At 39.4% G+C, this 18,937-nt stretch overlaps 1 protein-coding gene across 7 annotated transcripts in view; it reads left to right on the forward strand.

The window, feature by feature from the left end:
- Crebrf (CREB3 regulatory factor) overlaps nucleotides 1–18,937 on the forward strand; it is an 89,592-nt gene that overhangs the window by 68,947 nt on the left and 1,708 nt on the right. For 5 of the 7 annotated variants that reach the window (XM_037200647.1, XM_037200644.1, XM_037200648.1 and 2 more), the window contains 2 exons: nucleotides 1,824–1,897; nucleotides 3,777–3,899. In XM_037200647.1, the coding sequence (XP_037056542.1) occupies nucleotides 1,824–1,897; nucleotides 3,777–3,899 (197 nt within the window). Of the gene's footprint in view, nucleotides 1–1,823; nucleotides 1,898–3,776; nucleotides 3,900–10,897; nucleotides 11,995–18,937 lie in introns of those variants that run through there. The other 2 variants (XM_037200649.1, XM_028893347.2) reach the window with 2 other exon arrangements.

An 18,937-nucleotide genomic window follows, 5' to 3' on the forward strand; every position in this document is an offset into this window, starting at 1 on the left:
AGAAGAGGTGACTTCCAGAAATTATTTACTAAGTAGCTCTTGGAGAGAGGGTTGTTGTTTTAAGTGAAGATGGCATATATGCTTTTAGGAAAAAGTATTGGGGGTGAGGCAAACAGTTAGTGCATTGTATTACAGTATAACTGAAAAGTCTAAAAGGTTTGCTTTTTTTTGATAAGTCAGGTTGACTGAAGTATATGAACAGTAAAAATCATCCATTTTATGACCTTGAGAAACATACCCAGCTATATAACCACCAACATGGTCAACATGAGATATATTAACATTTTCATCACCTTAGAAAATTGTAAGAACAAGTCCCTCACCCTAGGCCTTTCACACCATTGATCTATTTTATTTTGTGTGTATGGGTGTTTTGCCTACACATACACCACTTGCAGGCCTGGTGCTCCTAGAAGCCAGAAGTGGGTATTGGATCCATTGATACTGTGTGGGTGCTGGGAATTGAACCCAAGGACCTCTGGAAGAGCAGCCAGTGCTCTGAACTGCTGAGCCATATCTCAAGACCCCATTGATCTTCCTCCCATTGATCTTCCTCCTCCTCCTCCTCTTCTTCCTCCTCTTTTTTTTTATTATTATTAACAGTGTCTCATAGTGATCTGTCCTTTTCCAGAATGTCACATGGAATGTACTATAGTTGTCTGAGTCTGTCTGGCTGATGGGCTACTTGTTTCTTTTATTACTGTATACTCAGTCTTTATAGGAATATTATACAATTTTTCTCCTTTCCAGCTGTGAAGGACCTTTGAGTTCCTTCCAATTTTTAGCATTTTTGAATAAAGCTGCTGTAACATTGACTTACAGGTATTTGTGTGGGTATGAGTTTACATTTCTTTTGGATAAATACCCAGGTCTGTATAGTTTCTCTTTGAAAAAACTATCCACCTTGCTATCTTCCAGAGTAGTTGAGAACTGTTCTCCACCTACCATGACAGGCGGGACTCTACTTGCTTTGAATCTCCAACAGTTGGGGTGTTGTCTGTTGCTGCTTGCTTAATTTTTTAAAAGTCACTTTAATAAGCAGCTTTAGTTTTTTAATAACAGCTTTAGTTTTTGAATGTGTGCTTAATTTTTTAAAAGTTGATTTGGATAAATGTTGATGTGTGCTTTATAATTGAGTTCTTTGATAAACATCAGTAAACAAGTCACTTAGAGTTACTATTAGAAACATTTAAGGGCTGGAGAAATGGCTCAGAGGTTAAGAACACTTGCTCTTCCAGGGGACCTAAGTTCTGTTCCTAGTACCCACATGGTGCTCACAACTTCTAAGTCCAGCTCCACAAGGATCCAATGACCTATTCTGGCCTCTGCAGGCACCTGCATACATTTGGCTTTATTCTCATACAGACATACATGTAAATAAAAATAAATCTTAAAAAAAAAAGGAAAAGAAAAAAATGCCTTATGGGTGCCAGTGAGATGGCTTCAGCAGGTAAAAGTAACTTGTCTAACAAGCCTCATGAACCGTACAGGTTCAGTCCCAAGATCCCACAGTAGGAGAGAACCAACTTTTAAAACCTGTCCTCTGACCTCCACACATGTGCTGTAGCATGTACCTGAACACACACACATTCTCCCTCTCTCTCCTCTCTCCCTTTCTCTCTCGTATACTCATGCACACTCTCGCTCTCTAACACACACACAAGAAGAAAAAGAAGAAAATTTCAAAGAAAGAAAAGTGTTTGATAGTAGCAACTTTTTGCTACTATCTACTATCATTTTTTAATTTTTTTTCTTATTTAAGGAAATCTGTTCTGATGTCTCTTAAAAGGAAAATGAACTAATAGTAGCTCTTGCTTTCACAGAGCTTGCAGGCTAAAGAAGAAAGCACAGTATGAAGCTAATAAAGTGAAGTTGTGGGGCCTCAACACTGAATACGGTAAACCCCAGCCTGCAGCTTCGTTTTGTCTCCTTGGCTTGCACAGTCTCCTTCCTGAGCTCCACACACGTTTGGCTCTCTCTTTTTTTTTTTTTTTTTTTTGTTTTTGAGACAGGGTTTCTCTGTGTAGCTTTGCGCCTTTCCTGGAACTCACTTGGTAGCCCAGGCTGGCCTTGAACTCACAGAGATCCGCCTGGCTCTGCCTCCCAAGTAATAGGATTAAAGGCGTGCGCCACCACCGCCCGGCCTTGATATCACGTTTGGCTTTCTATTGGTGGAAATATTAAGGCAACTCCATGTAGTTAAAAGGGAGGTTTATTTGGGGGTTTTACTTACAACAAGTAAAGGGATAGGTTACAGGGTCCAGGAGAGGTGAAGTGCAGTCCAGTGGTGTTCTCCAGAGAACTCTGCTTGTCTGCCATCCAGCATCCAGGATTACCAGGAACCAAGAGAGCCAGCACATCCGGATCTTGGGTCTTAAGGGCTCCTGTCTCGGCCCCGCCTCAGGGGCAGGCCCTAGGTAGGCATGACAGTTACCTGAAGCCTCAATGGTGGTAGTACTTTCCAGGTCAAAGCTGGAACAGCTACTCACTACAACTGTCCTCTTTTGTTGTTTTTTTTTTTTTTTTATTTTATTTTTTATTTATTTATTTATTTTTTTGGTTGGGGGAAAGGGTTTGAGACAACACAGCCCCAGCTGCCCTGGAACTCACTGTGTAGACCAGACTGGCCTGGAACTCACAGAGATCCTCTTGCCTTTGCCTCCTGAATCCTGGGATTAAAAGTGTGAGCCGCCGCCGCCGCCGCCACCACCACCACCACCGCCGCCGCCGCCGCCGGATTGGCTCTCCTCATTTGTATTTATCTATTCAGAAAGCCACATGCCCACTTAAAACAAGAAATCCACAGAAGTCTGTTTAAGGAGTATTAGGAATTTATTAGTATATAAATTGAGGAAATATACTCATGAACACAGAACCCAGTAAACAGCTGAAGTCATCCTCTGTTCTGACTGGGAACTAATCTACCTGGCCGTCCTGTCACACCAGGAAGCAGCAAGCGGGGGCCTCTCTTCCTTTCTTTTTAAGAGGTCACTTATGGAGCAAGAAGCACTACCTCCTTCCAACCATGTATCCCAAGGTCATAGGCAGAGCAAATACCACTACATCCACTGTCAGTCATTCTTGTCTATGAGAGTTACTGTCTAGATCTGTGGTCCCTTAGACAAATGACACCACTGTTGACATGCACTAATTCATGGTCAGGTCTTGCTTGTTGTAATGTGTTTCTAGGTTAGCCAGTGTGGTTGACTGACTTGACTATTTCCCTTCACTTATATTTTGTGCACAGTGTAGATCTGTGTTTTTCACATTGGTTGCACATTGAAATCCCTCTGTATCTATAAAAATACAAATTCCTGGACTTTCTTAGATCTTCTGAATTGTTATGACAGCCTAGGAGTCCACTTTTTCTTTTCTTTTTTTCTTTTCTTTCTTTTTCTATTGTTGTTGAGTGTCTCAACTCTGTAGCCTTAGCTAGCCTAGAACTTGCTATATAGATCAGGCTAGCCACAAACTTACAGAGATCCTCCTGCTTCTGTTTTGTGAGTGTTAGGTTAAAGGTCCGTACCACCATATCCAAGAGAACCCATATTTTTGACACTCCTCATGTTCTGGGTTATTTTGTTGTTTTCTTTCTTATTTTTTTCTTACATGTTTTGAAATCTACCCCAGGGTTTTGTGCATGCCAGTCAGGTGAGTGTGCAACCCTTGAGCCATATGCACAGCCCTTCCATTCTTAATCTAATAGAGTTTACTACACAATTAAAGCAAATTCTTCTATGTTAGTGACATATTCTATGTTGGTTTTTGTCTTCTAGACAACTTATTGTTTGTAATCAATTCCATCAAACAAGACATTGTAAACCGAGTTCAGAATCCAGGAGAAGAGAGAGGACCCAGCATGGGGCAGAAACTTGAAATCCTCATTAAAGACACACTCGGTAAGGAGAACATTATTAGATAACCACAGCTTGTGATGTGTGGTGCCAGAGTCAAAGAGGAGTTCTTTCATTTTAAGGAAACTCTGATGTTCTCAGTGCTCTCCTCCTTCATTCCTGCCCCATCCACTCCCCTACCCCCACCTCCTGCTAGGGATTTGTCACCCTCAGTATTTTTACAGGGTTCTAACAAATTGCACATCTGGCTTCTCATCCCTGACCAGGTTGTACACTGTGGAGAGGAGCAGAGAGGCCAGGATGGTTGGTGGCTTGTGGGAGGAATGGCTAGGACATAAATTTGAGATGCTACAGGGCCAGGAGCTGAGCTGCAGTAAGAATGAATCACCATGAGATCACACTTCCTGAGGGCTGCAGAGTGTATTGCTGTCCTAGAAAAAAAACCCCAAACATGTCACAGTAAAAGGCTGGTGCTCATCTTGAGTATAATCAAAAAACGGTCTCAGATGAAAAGCAGGTCCCAAAACAAGTACTGTCCTAGACAGTCACTGCTGCTTGTGAAATTGCACGCAGGAAGCAGTAAGTCAGTTTACTTGACCTAAGTAGATGGACGATTTTATGTATTTGTTCAAAGAACTTCCAGTATTCTTTTTCTTTAAAGCATCCCAGTTTTCATGTGTTAGTTTGAGGGAGAATTTAATATCATAAAATATCATACTTTTTACTTTTTGGTTTTTAATTTAAAAGCTTTTGCATATCCATAAGTGTGTGTTCCCTTACACTAGACAGACAATATGACCTGTTACAAAGTGCTTGGCACACATTTGCTTTCCTTGACTATCCTAATGATATTTCTCTTTCTCTTCTGGCATAAAATATTTTTGTTAAAGAGCTGATCCCTGAATTAGTGTTTCTTGGTGGGTGGTTTGTTACTGTTTACTAGATACGTAAGATTCCTCGGTTTCTGGGTTACTTGGCTTTGCCCTGTTTCTTTCTTCTGGGGACGCCTGAGCACCTGTATGTCAGATCTCCCTTGCTCATCTCTGCTCTTTGTCACTTCTTGAACCTTTTTATCTCATTTCGTTTTTTTTCATTTTCACTTTCTTTTAGTACTCATGTCATATTGTGTGTGTAGGGGTGTGTGTGTGTGTGTGTGTGTGTGTGTGTGTGTGTGTGTGTGCGCGCGCGCGGTTGTTGTTGATTTTTCATTCTTTTGGGGAGTCTGCCACCCAGCTCCCAAATAAATCACACACAGAGGCTTTTTCTTACTTATGAATGTCCGGCCTTATCTTGGATTAGTTTCTAGCCAGCTTTCCTTAACTTTACTTGTTCTGTCTACCTTTTGCCTCTGGGCTTTTTCTGTTCTTTTACTTCTGTAAATCTTACTCTTCTTCCGTGGCTTGCTAGTTTAGCTGGGTGGCTGGCCCCTGGAGTCCTCCTCCTTCACTGGCTCCTCTTAGGTCTCCTTTTCCAGATTTCTCCCTCTATATATCCTCTCTGCCTGCCAGCTCTGCCTATCCTTTCTCCTGCCTTGCTATTGGCCGTTCATTTCTTTATTAGACCATCAGGTATTTTAGACACTAACACAGCTTCACAGAGTTAAAACAAATGCAACATAAACAAAAGTAGCACACCTTAATATTCTACTACAGTGCACGCATGCAGGTTCTGGACATGGAAGTCAGGGTCTCAAATAATGCTCAGCAAGACTACCACCCCTAAGGCTTAGCCTCACCTCTTCTTGCTTTTATTTTATTTTATTAACTTAAGGAATTTTCCTTTTATTTTCTGTGTTCTGTGTTTACCAGGACAGAGGACAACTTGGAGGAGTGACTCCTATTATGTGGGTCCTAGGGATCAAATTCAGATTGTCAGACTTGGCAATGAACACCTTTACCCACTGAACCATCTTACCATCTCCCTTCCATTTTTTGAGGGTCTTTCTATGTAGTCCACACTGGCCTCAAACTCAGACAGTCCTCCCTTCATCATGTCTTCTGTTGTTGTTTTTATAATTATCTATTTGTATATATTTGTGTCCCATGACATGACATGAGTGTGGTGGTCAGAGGACAACTGGCACCATGTCGCTTCCATAAATGGAACCCAGGTTTTTAGTCTTGGTGGCAAGTAACTTTATACACTGAGCCATCTTATCTTTCATGTCTCACGTCATTTTCTTTTTTTTGTTGTTGTTTGGTTTTTTTTTTTCAAGACAGAGTTTCTCTATGTAGTTTTGGTACCTGCCCTGGAACTCCCCCTGTAGCCCAGGCTGGCCTCAAACTCACAGAGATCTGCCTGCCTCTGCCTCCGGAGTGCTGGAATTATAAGCATTCGCCACCACTGCCCAGCCTGAAAATTTTTTATTTAAACAATTAATTAGCGCTGTGTGGTGGTGGCGAACACCTTTAATCTCAGCATTTGAGAGGCAGAGGCAGGTGGATCTCTGTGAGTTCGAGGCCAGCCTGGTCTACAGAGCGAGATCCAGGACAGCCTCCAAAGCTACATAGAGAAACCCTGTCTCGAAAAACCAAAATAAATAAATAAATAAATAAATAAATAAATAAATAAATAAATAAATAAATAAAAATTAATTAGCACAAACAACGTACTAGGTTTTGTTAGGGCATTTTCAAACAGATTTGTTGTTGTTGATTCTCCTCCATCCTCCTCTTTCACATTCCCCTTGTACTCACTGCTCATGGCTCCTTTTCCATTTTCATGTTGTTTGTGTCCTGTTGTCCTTTCCCTAATCCTGAACCCCTCTTTTCCTCCTTTCAGTTTCAGAGCCTGTACCTCCACTCACCCCCACTCCCATACATTCATATAGACATAAGCTAGGATTAACATGCAGTCATGAGGCTTTGGCTTTCTGAGTTACCTTGTTTAACAGTGCTCAGCAGATCCATTTTCCTATGGTTATCTTCAGTTTTCTTTACAACTGGACAAATTTTACTGTGTACATTCAACACTTTTCAGTGTCCATTTGGCTTGGTTCAGACTAGCTTTTCTGGCTTCATTGGGTCGCCCTTTTCAGTGAATGCCAGCTTGCTGTCTGCAATCTCTGTGCTGTTTTGTCTGGTCCATCTCGTTCTTTCATATGTTTCTAACATTCTTGTCAGTTTCATTCCCAGCCCTTCCTTCTAGCACCAGTGCTTCCTGCTACCAGCAGCTACCTGGCAGAGTTCTGACTGAGCAATTTTTTAAAATGTTCTTTACATCTTTCTTTTATTCAATGCTTACAGCTTAATTGAATAAAATCCCTATGGCTTCATCTCCAGATCTTGTTGACCTCCTGTGCTTTCCATGAAATTACCTATTAACTACTTCAGATTTTTTATTCTCAAGTAATTGGTTCCTTTTGGTTTGTCTCACATATAAACTGTGGATGCTGATACCATGCAGGTCTTACAGATCTGGGTAGCTTGTTCACACCCTCTTGATCGTTAGGGATGCAGAAGAGTTCGGAGCTCATTGATCCCTTTTTCCCTGTTTCCTTGGGCTGGTTATTTTAAGAAACAGGGTTTCTACTGAATGTGGTGCTCCATGCCTGTAATTCCAGCATTTGGGGTGCTAGGGCAGAAAAAGCCCAATTATGAGTCAACTAGAATTTCATAAGGAGACCTCTTTTCAAAGAGAGGAAGTTGACAGAGGTGTCTCCACCAGGGACTTTTAACTCCTGAGCCAAAGCGATCCTCTTTTTTCAACTTCCTGAGTAGCTCAGCTTTCCAGCGGTAGACTTTATGGAGTTTATTTTGTTCTTTTGAGAACAGGATCTTGCTTTGTAGTCATGGAGGGCTGAGATTTCAGGTGTGCACCATACCTGGCTACTTGTAGTTTTATGTGGAGAAATGGAAATAAGTCTCTACTACCACAAACGTGGAGGTCAGAATTACTTGAGTTCATGTGTTCAAGACCATCCTGATCAAATACAAGGAAAAGTCATCATAAAAAAATTAAGATGAGTAAGTAAACAATTGCCTCACAACTATCATCCCAGAATCTCTATAAAGTTAAATGTGTTTGGAGTTTCTTTGTATTAATTACTTCGTTATTAATTCCTTGTATTAATTGTTATTATTCTTTATATTAATTAATTCTTTGCTTAGGACACTTGGAAAAGCTCTTTGGCTAATGACATTTTCTTCTGGAAGTCTTGTACCTCTTTTATGGAAAGCTCTACATTGCAGCCTCTTCTGAGTCAGTTTGATCATTTATATAGTCTAGAAAATTCTCCTTCCTCCAGAACCTTAGATTTACTAAATTTGAGCAAAAGTAGTAGTTTACCCATGGTAGGTGCTCCATTTTCATTCATACATACATACATGGATGCGTACATGAATGTGTGTTGTGCTGTTCTTTGTTTCTTGGATCAGTTGGTTATATATTGTATGCATTTTTCCTGGAGAGACATGAAATAACACCTATTCAAGCTAGATGGGCACCAATAACAGAACAAAGTAATAATTTCCCACAAATCCATCTTGGTGAACCAATAAGTTTATTTGGCTTAGAGAGGATGAGTTAGGGGTTGCTTGCAGAAACATTGGTTGCTTCTAGATAGCTGTTATCATCACAGAATCCCACTCCATTATGGTGTTTACCTCCTGGAAGCTGCATCATAGAGGCAGAAGTGGAGGCAAGATGATCAGAAGTTCAAGGTCATCCTTAGCTACATTGAGAGTTCAGGGCAGCCTGAGCTACACAAGACCCTGTCTCAAAAAAAAAAAAAAAAAAGAATAAAATAAAATTCCTTCAGAGATAGGAAGTACTTTGGTTTTACTAGATCTTCTGGTTTATAACTAGTATTATTATTTGTTGAGATTTTAACTGCCAAAATATATTATTACAGTTTGGTGTTTTGTGGGCATCTGAAAAATGTGTTTTCTGTTCTCTGTCAAGATTCCCAAATATGTTGTGTTGACTCGTGTTCTTAATCAGGTCGCCTCTCCTTTTTAATGTTGTCTTCCTTTTTGCCTGTGGGGCTGTAAATTCTGAATAAATCTGAGAAAGGCTCTCATAAATGTGTTTTGAGTTTAACCTCCTATTTTGTTTTTGCTTTTAAATGCTGTATGTTTGAATAGGAGTTAGTACTACTAGATCTTCATTTGCTTTTAGGATTCGAATCCTACAGTGGAAGAGTAGCAAGAAATAGTACAGTGTATGCCTGTGTTTCATTGACCTCATGCTACCAGTGGCTGATATTTTACTCTGTTTTATTTCTGTTCCTTTGTGTATTTGGGGGAATATTTGGAGTTAACTTGCAAGTATCAAGATTTTTTTGTTCCTATTTCAGCATACGTCTCTTAAAAAAACAAGAATTTTTTTGTTTGTTTGTTTTATTTATTTGAGATGGGTCTTTCTATGTAGCTCTGGCTGACAAAGAACTTGTTATGTAGACCAGGCTGGCCTCTGACTCATAGGTGCTGGAATTAAATGTGTACACCACTACATCCAGCAAGTATGTCTTCTTAGCCACAGTTCCAGCAGTATATCTAAATGTATGAGCACTGCTGTGATCTCCAATATGGAACCCAAGCTTACATGCCTCTGCCTGCTCAGTTATCCTTTTACATCGTGTGTGTGTGTGTGTGTGTGTGTGTGTGTGTGTGTGTGTGTGTGTTCTATTTGAGAGTGACTCATTGGATTTAATTACATTTCTTTTTGTCTCAATTTCTCAGCCTTTTTTCCTTTTAAATGAAAATTCTAAGTAATTGGTTCTCTTAAGTGCCTCAACATTTGGATTTGTTTCTTCATATAAGGTGAAGTGAAATTGTGTGTGTGTGTGTGTGTGTGTGTGTGTGTGTGTGTGTGTTTAGGTGCACACATATGCACGGTGCACATGCATATGTTGTAGGGGCTGTGTGGAGGTCAGAGGTCAACCTCAGATATATTTCCTTGGGAGTCATCCACCTTGGTTTTTTTTTTTTTTTTTTTTTTTTTTTTTGTCACTATGGTCTGGTTTCACGGATTAGGCTAACCTGGATGGTCAGCAAGCCCCAGGGATCCTCCTATCTCTACCTCTGTAGCTCTGGGAAATACAAACACATGCCACCAAGCCCATCTTTTTACATGATTGCAGTCTAACTCAGGTCCTCATGGTTGTGCAGTAAGTGATTCACTGGTTGAACCTAAGATAGAGTTACATTTTTGGCAAGAATTTACATAATTCTCCCATTCCATTAGTCAAGAGCATGGTGTGAGTTTGTCCTATTAGTGGTCGTCTTGACCTTGACTGAATAGTTAAGGTGGCATTGATATCTTTATAATTTGTTATATGTCTTATAATCAGGGATTAAATCAATGTTTCCTGTTTCCATTCCATTTTATTTTTCTTGTGTGTGTTTCTACTCCCCCATTTCACCCTCAGACAAGGTCTCACTATGTAGCTCAGGCTAGCCTCAAGCACATGATCTTCCTGCCTTAACCACTTGAGTTATGGGATATCCAGCATGTGCCACGGTGCCTAGTTTCATTTTCTTTCATACTTAAAAAAAAATTCTTATACCTGCTTAAGGATTAACATTAAATACTTCCCTGGCTATCTAAGATGAATAGGATGAAGAAGTCAGCATACTTGGGCCGTTCCTAATTTCTTTCCCTCTACTATTCTACCTTTTCTTATTCATTCATTTTTATTTAAAATAAAGAAAAAGGAATTTAAATTATATACAGTCATTTTAGAAATTAGATGTATCTTTCATACTTGTAGTTGTGTGTGTGTATCCACCACAGAACACAGTGAGGTCCAAACAGTTGAAGGACATAGGAGGCAAACTCATAGGCTCAGGAAACAGTTCCTGCCAGTGGGCCTAGGGTTCCTTTGGGTATTGCTGCATGTCACCTACCACTTTACAATGCTTCACGACTCTTGGTGTGGGTCTCCTTAGGAGATAAAGTCTGCCATGTAGGATGGTTTTCTGGGCGTCAGCAGCAAGTAGTGGAGCCCTTGTTTGGGGCCAGTCTCATTGTTTCAGACTTCTTTCCTGTCCTTATGCCCTCTCCATATTTGTATTTTAAAGTGTGCCTTTTATTCTCTTCAGGTCTCCCAGTCGCTGGGCAAACCTCAGAATTTGTTAACCAAGTGTTAGGGAAGACTGCTGAAGGCAACCCCACTGGAGGCCTTGTAGGACTAAGGATACCAGCATCAAAAGTGTAATCAGCCTCATGGACCACTGGTCAGAAATGTCTGTTTTTGTCACGTTATCCATTGTAAATTTTCATTCTGTTTTGCATGTCAATTAGCATTATGTAAACATTTATAATTAGGTTACATTGTTTTAAGAACTTGTAGCATAAGTGAAGCATGATCCAAAATACTTGATTATTGCATTTTCAGAGCATAAACCAGTGACCCTGCTGCTGGCATTGGAAAGGAAGCTCACATGTTAAGTAAATGTGAGGTACAGATTGTAAACATCTATTAAAGCAAAACATTTTGGAGGAGTGAATATATTAGTATAATGCTAAGTATTAAGGTGGGTTTATGCTCTGAACCACACAGAAATACCGAGGAAGCATTTTTTTCCAAGTCCATTTAGATTGTTTTTAGAATGACTGCTTTTTTGTTCTAATTTTTCACAGCCATTAATCTCACTTGTACATGGCACACCTTGCACTCATGTGTGTACCATGTTTAGATGTTTATTTTTAGAGCTCAATATGATATATATAAATACATATATATATATAAAATTGTCTGTGCAAGTAAGAAAAAAAGCATATTCTTTGTGCCTTGTATTTTGGGGAAACTCTAAAACTGGTAATATTTTGTATGATGAAAACCCTAATGAGGAAAAACAAGATATATAGATGAGAAAATTATGGGGTTTAAATGTCTTTTTGTTCCAACTCTTTTTCAGATTTTTTGAATGTATATAGGACTATGTTGAAATGTAGATATATGCCACAGAGTCTGTGTATTGTATAAAAAAACAAAAAAAAAAAACAAAAAACAAACAGAAAAAGATGGCTCTAGAAAACTCCTATTTCGGTACTTGACCGGAAGAAAATACTTGCACATTATTGCGATTGTTTTATTTTTTCTACCAAAGACAAATGCAACTGGTGTGGCAGACTGCCAGTCTAAGTAAAGTTTTGCACAGCTTACATGATACTGTATGAATGTATTTAAAAAAAAGAGAACACATTTAAAAGGTCAGGGTTAGGGATCTTACTCAACTGTGAATTTTATTTCTGTTTGGGTCCAATTATCTACAGAAGGAGCATCCATACATACAAATATTATTTTGCTGTTCCTCTAGTTTGCTTCCATAGTAGATAAGTTGGTGGCCATTTAGGTGTCTTTTATTTCTGCACTTATTGTAGGAAATTTTAATATATTTCATATTAGTAAGCTATTGATAAAATAGTTTTTGACTTTGAAAATTAAAGTTTATTTAGCTTATTGTAGTATACTTCCACCAAACAACCAAAATACAGATTATTTTTATTGTATTATGTATATATATATAAAAAGAAAAAAGCTAAAAATATCTAATACTTTAGTTGCCACTTTTCCAATTGATGTATTATTGTGCATGTAATATTTTCAAAGATCAACACAAGCTTAAAACAAATTTATAAATTTTTATATTTTTGTACAGGTATTTTCTTCAGACTTACATGTGACTTATCTTCTGTAGTTTCTAGACTTGAGAAACATGAACACGTTTAGTTTTAGGTGCTCTTCTTTGCTCACGTAAGCGGCTGTATTAGTCAGTTTTTAACTGTGCTCAAGCTTTACCTCTTGGTGAGAAACTCCTATGTCAAGGCAGCACTCTAACCTCCCCCAGGTCCTGCCATCTGTCTTTCTTGATGGTTTTATCTCAAATCTTGTTTGGAACTATGAAGACTGGTGGCTTAAAAAGTAAAAGCAAGCATATCTAGAAGAAAACCTGAAATTGCAGACATAGTTGCTGTTTCTCCGTTACCCATTGATAGAACTAAAGTAGTTGTCCTTGGTCCTCACAGTAGTTTCTTTTCCTCTCTCCCTCTCCCCATTTGTAAGCTATAGCACATGAAGGTTCAATTCTAGAACACAGTAACAATCCAAAAATGTGTCTTACTTGCCTCTTTGACATCATGAAACATAAGAATCCAAGAACTGTCTTGACATGTTAGCTGAACTGTGACAAGGCTCCCATATGTTTGGTGGAAATGTACCTGTTAGTGCACTCACCCTAACAGACAATGAGCTCACATCTCATGCTTAGTAGAATTCAGGTTTTTACTTTTTAGATGGGAGAAACAAAGCATAGATTCACAAATGGAAGTATATGAAGTCTTGACAGTGTATATCTGGTAAATTGAAAGTGTTCCAGAATATGGCAGTTTTGCAGTCAAGTGAACATCGCTTCATAGTAGTGATTCAGTTGCTGAAGTTTATAAAATTGCCCCTTTATAGCTGCCCTGTTAGGAATTCTGGTTTTTTGATACCCTTTTCTTGTCTGCAAACCAGAATTTGATTTTTTGGTCTTGCATTTCAAAAGACTTTGAATCTGTTTAGTAGGTTCCATACCCATGCATTTCAGTGTTTGATATGTACTACTTAAGTTAAATAGTTGAAAGCCTTTAAATAGTTGAGCTTTTTAATGTTGACACTTTATTTTGTACCTATTTATATATGTATGTATATCTTAGAAAAGCACTTTGTTATAAAATTGCATTTTATATGATTCCTGCCATTTGCTGCTAAACCTGGGCTGGTCAGAACGCTGCAGCGATACTTGATCTAAATAAAAACCTGGCAGTAAAATGTAGAGTGCAAGTTAAATCCTCTTGCTGTTTAAGATGACATAGGCAAGCTGTGCAGCTTTACATTTTAACCAGGGGACTCTGTGGCATTTAAAACCGTCTAGAAATGGTTGTACTTTTAATGCCAGTAATGATCTGCTTCCTCTATTGTTGTTAAAATACCTACATCTAGTGTATCACAGACAGTTCTCATGAGTACGTAAAATCCCCAGCAGTTGTACATGTTCTGTTTTTTAAAATCGTGGCATGTATTTTTGGGTGGAAATCATTAGAGTGAGAGCTGTCTAAAGGTTTTCTGTGTTCATACATGGTATACAGATAGCTCATGACGTCCAGAACCTTCCCTTAAGTGAAGGCATTGTGAATTCTCCTCAGATAAATCCATTGTTCCAAAAGCAACCATAAACTGACTCTAGTACTACTACAGTAAAAAAGTAACAACGAACCTTCTGCTTCCTGGTTTCAGATACACTGGATTCTTTAGTCTGTGCCCACATGCGAGCATGCTGCCGGGCTGCTCCTGTTCAGGTCGTGTGTGAGTTTTCTGTCAGTGTGGTTGCCTGCTGTGCTGTACCATGTGTGGGTTCTTGTCCTTTCCACGTCTTTCATGAGAGATTTGGGTGTGGCTTGATCTTGTGCCTTACTTGTACACTTAAATGAAACATCTTCATTCCCTCCTGCTTCCCAAACCTTAACTTTGTCCTTTTTGTAAGAGGATCAGAACTATTCCAGAAGCATCATGAAGGATTTCAGATGGGCGTGGTTCCATAGTTCCCTCTCTTTGTAGTTATTTTATACTTGTATGAGAGACCACTTTTGAATGATCTTTGAATAATCTTGCTACATCCCTTCTCTGGCTTTTGTGAAGTTGTCATGCATCTCTCTGATGCTTGACTTCATTTGCTTCTTAGCAAGAGTCTGCATTACAGAAAGGTGTGTTTATTTCATCTGCTTGAAAGTGACTATTTTGTTTTCCAGAACTTTTTGGGAGAAGAGTACCCATTTTGTTTGTTTTTTACAACAGATGACAAGTCTCTTTAAAAGAAACAGAAGTACAGTACTTTTGAAATACAATGCTATTGGTATGAATTTCTCTTTTATATACAATATTCATACAGTTATCTGATGTTTGCCTTCATTAATAAAGCTGTTAGTTTATTCACCAAAATGTCAAGAATGGATGTGCTTTTCTTTATTCCATACATTTAAATAATACTTTAGCTGCTAAGATTTAGTTAACTTCCTAAGAAATTAATTCAAGTTGCCTTCAGCAAGAATTTAAAAAAACTCATGTTCCTTTTCTTTATATAGTCTTCCTAAAACTCTGTTCATCTACTTTCTAATTAATTATGTGACAGAATGTTAGCATCTCTCCAAATCTTGAAACTTGAATTTTGAGAATGCATTGAATTTCAGTGTTAATGGAAAAGGTCTCAACTATGTTTCTAGTGGAGTCTTTTGTGGAATACCATTTCCCATGGAACTGCGACCACTTGCACAACTTTGCACAGAACTGCAGTCTTGTTCTTCCCTGGATCGTGACAAATGAGTCTCACACAGTGCCGTAATACTTGTGGATTCTTTCGTGATCTTTGTCATCTTAATAAGGGCATTATGAGAAGATGACTTCATGGTTTTTGTTTTTGTCTTTTAATATTTCAAATACAGTGGGATGTAACAATGAATGTCAGCTGTAGGGATGGTGGTTTCGTTTTAAGGAATAAGCATGTTGGGGGAATGTGATGAAAATGTACTACTGAGAGTTCCACACTTCCATAGGCAGGTGGGATTATGTGTTGAAGCATAGTCCCCATGCTTAGTAAACAGAAATAGAAATGACACCTAGGAACTGTACTATGCCAAATTGCCATTTTGTTTTCAAGAGACTTTTGGGGGTGGTAACAAGGTAACAGAACCTCAAAGCTACTTCCAGATAGTATTTTGGAATGGAAGAGTCAGTGGCTAGTGAAGAGCACCCAGGTTTATGTCTCCGTGTGCCAAGTGGGAACCGGGCTTGCCTCTTCCATGACAGTGTAAACACCTGCTGAAGTTGACTCAGTTCCGGGTGCCAGGAGTGGGACTGATTCTGTGTCTTGCCCTTTGCCCTTTGTTTTTTCCAGAACTTAATATCAAAACTGTGTATGTGTACTGTATCAGCCTTTCCACCACATGTTTGATGACACTGTACTCCATTGCCTGCTATTGTCTTGCCCTAGAGTCTGTCCTATAGCGTAGCATTTGTGGTTCAGTGACTCCGGAGCTGCCAACACAGAAGGGCAAGAATACCAAGTGTTTGTTCCTATGGTTTGGCAGCCTCTTCAAATAGTTGCGCTTAGGATCCTGTCTGTGATATGATCATAAATACTCCGTAGTTTTGTTTATTCCCCACCCCCAGCTGGAGCTGTGACACTTTATTGGATTCAGTCTTGTCTCTTGTCTAGAAAGAATTGTATCTTGTTCACGCATGAGCTGTTTAAAAATGACTCAATGTTGGTTAATAGTTGTGCAGTTTTCCTTTCAGGAGAAGGCCATGCACAAGTCGCTTTGTTTTCTGTCACCCTCTAACCTGTCAGCACTTGTAGTCAGACACAGAATCATCAGTGTATGCAGCACCCTTTGTAATTTAAAATAAAAAAATATGAAAAGAAAAGGTTTTGAATCGTTTGCCTCATATTTTGTCTTTTCTCCTTTCTGTTGCCTGCAACACAGCAGCCACCGTCCCTCAAGACAAATTGCCCCTCAGAAGTCTCCAGCTGCACAGAGCAGGGGAGCCAGCTGTGCTGCCTCTTCGGTGCACAGAGAGCTAAGGGTTATTGACACTGTAAGCTGGGCTTTTAGTATTTCAGTGAAATTTAGCTGTATCATAAATTTATGTGATAGAGACATTTGCTTTCTTTGTAAACTATAGTTTATACTTAATTTGTCCTTTGATAATTTGGATAAGAGATTTCTTCAAAGAAAACAAAGTATCAAAACAGTCTTCAGGCTAAGGAAGCTGTGTGCCTAAGGCCTATACCAGGGAGACCTGACTGGGTGAGGGGGGGCATAGGAGTGGATGTTCTTTGGCAGCAAGCATCTGTTGAGTACTTACTCTGCCAGGATGTGTGGGTAGGTGCTGTTTACAGAGTGATTGAAAGAGGTCACTGCAGAATCAGTCCACCAAGGGGAGTGGCATGTGAGCAGGATGGCAGAAAAGTGGAAGGTAGGACATCCTGCAACAGTGTTAAAGAAGGGATGAGGGCCGTGGAGGTGCAGGTTTGTTAAAGTGCCAGGCAGGTGTGAGGACCTTTGTCCAAACCCCAGCAGTCAGATGAACAGCAAGGTGTAGTGTGGATACTTGTATCCTCAGCAGGAAGGCGGAGATAGATCGATCCCTGGGGGCCCACAGCCTAGCCTGCCTAAACTAATGAGAGACCCCATCTGTCAAACAGGACAGCACCTAAGGGATGACAGTCAAAGTTGGCCTCTGGCCTACACATAGACACATAAGACTTGATTTTTCCTTTCTCTATTTGAGTGATACTGAGGCCATTTTTTTAAAGGGCAAAGTTAGATGTGTTTTCCTGTTGGCCGATTGTTGTTCAAGATTTACCTCTCACAGTGTTAGGAACTCTGAGGAGCCAGGGGAGCTGGGTCTTCCACAATATCAATGAGATGTATCAACTGGTGAATTCTTAAGCTGTAGTGCAATGAAGAATTTGAAGGAAAAACATTAGTTTGGAAGTGCTATCCTAATTCAGCTAAAAGATTGAGAATTAGAAAGTAGTAGATGTCCTTAGGTATAGAGGTGGCACCCTGTAAGCCTTGCTAGTTGTTGTCCTGTTAGAGTACCTGGCTACTACTGTCATGCCCAGTGAGGCTACAGAGGAGTCCAACAGTGCTTAGATGTAGGACTAGCCCTACATCCAGCTTATGGTAATAGAGGTTCAGTTCACACGCCAGTCTGCTTGATGCACTCTGAGAACAATTCCTACTCATGTCAGATGAACCAGGCCAAATCATGAGCAATATTTAGAACATCCACGTCGAAGGGAAATAACATGCTTAGAATCTGAAGGTAAAAAAGATCCAAAGCCCATTCAGTGTAGTCAACAAAGACATGAATGAAAGGAGCAAAATGGGGTTGGAACAATCATGAGAGGGTGTGTGGGTACCAGGCTGTGCACCTGCCCCTTCAGGATAGCCTCTTGCTCAAGGTGCAGAGCTGTGCTGTATTATTGGAACAAAGTATCATGGAAAGTAAATACATAGGGAGCTGCTTGCTCTGGCTGCTAGAGGCTGCTTGATTACATAGGAATTTTCAGCAAGAAGGATGGTAGGTGAGGGTCCAAAGGCTGAAAATCTGCCCAGTACTGCCTTTGGGGGATTCTCCAGTGTCCTAAATGGAGAGTTGTACTCAGAACATTACAGGGATTTGAATGTCAGTCTATTTATTTAAATGTTTTTAATCTTAAAATGGTGCTTGGAATAAAGAACAGAAAATGTACAAAATTGAAAGAAGAGATTACAGTGAAGAGCACAGAAGACACTTGAATGAATTAGAATACACACCAGGCTTCAGAAACAGGACTTACTAAGAAAGTTTAACAGATGCTGAGTCACATTAAAAATGTGATACCATCTTAACAAAATAAACCAAGAGGGTGTTAAAATTGGGAGAAAAAATAGCTGAAACATGTTGGGGTTGGGAGAGGATAAATCAAGTATTTAATCCTATCAGAAGACTCCATATAAAGACTGCCATTTAGTGCATGAATGGACAGGCAAGTAGATTAAAATAATGAGTTTAGAAATAGACTCGAATATATGAAAAAACAGCACATCAGTGTGGTATCCAGAACCAAGGTTAAAAAGTTGGGCCCTTGTCTAGTGTTGGAGCTACTGAGTAACCTAGAAAATGTCAAGTTTGTTCTGCATCTCACACTGAGCCAATGTATATTTCAAAATCAGTAAAGATACTGGTCTTTTTTAAAAAAAAAAAAAAGCATAAGCACTAGAAGGGAATATGGACAATCTTAAATCCTTGGGGAGTAGAAGGGTTTTTTTTTTTAACATAGACCCAAGTCCAGGAGTCATAAATAAAGAGGAACTGAAATTTTAAATCATCTTTGAGGTAAAAAGTACCATAGGCAAAGTTCAGAATTCTGCAAATTTTGCAACGAGAATACTAATAACAGAAAGGGCTCCTGGAAACTAATACGGAATAGATTGATGACCAGTAGAAAAATGAGCAAAGTAAATGTGATAGCTTTGAAACATTTCTCAGTCTTCTTCATTATGAGAGATGCAAATAAAGGCATTTTTGAGAAACAGACTGGATGGTAAGA

Source organism: Peromyscus leucopus, chromosome 8b (assembly GCF_004664715.2).
Source record: "Peromyscus leucopus breed LL Stock chromosome 8b, UCI_PerLeu_2.1, whole genome shotgun sequence".
Classification (NCBI taxonomy): Eukaryota; Metazoa; Chordata; class Mammalia; order Rodentia; family Cricetidae; genus Peromyscus; species Peromyscus leucopus.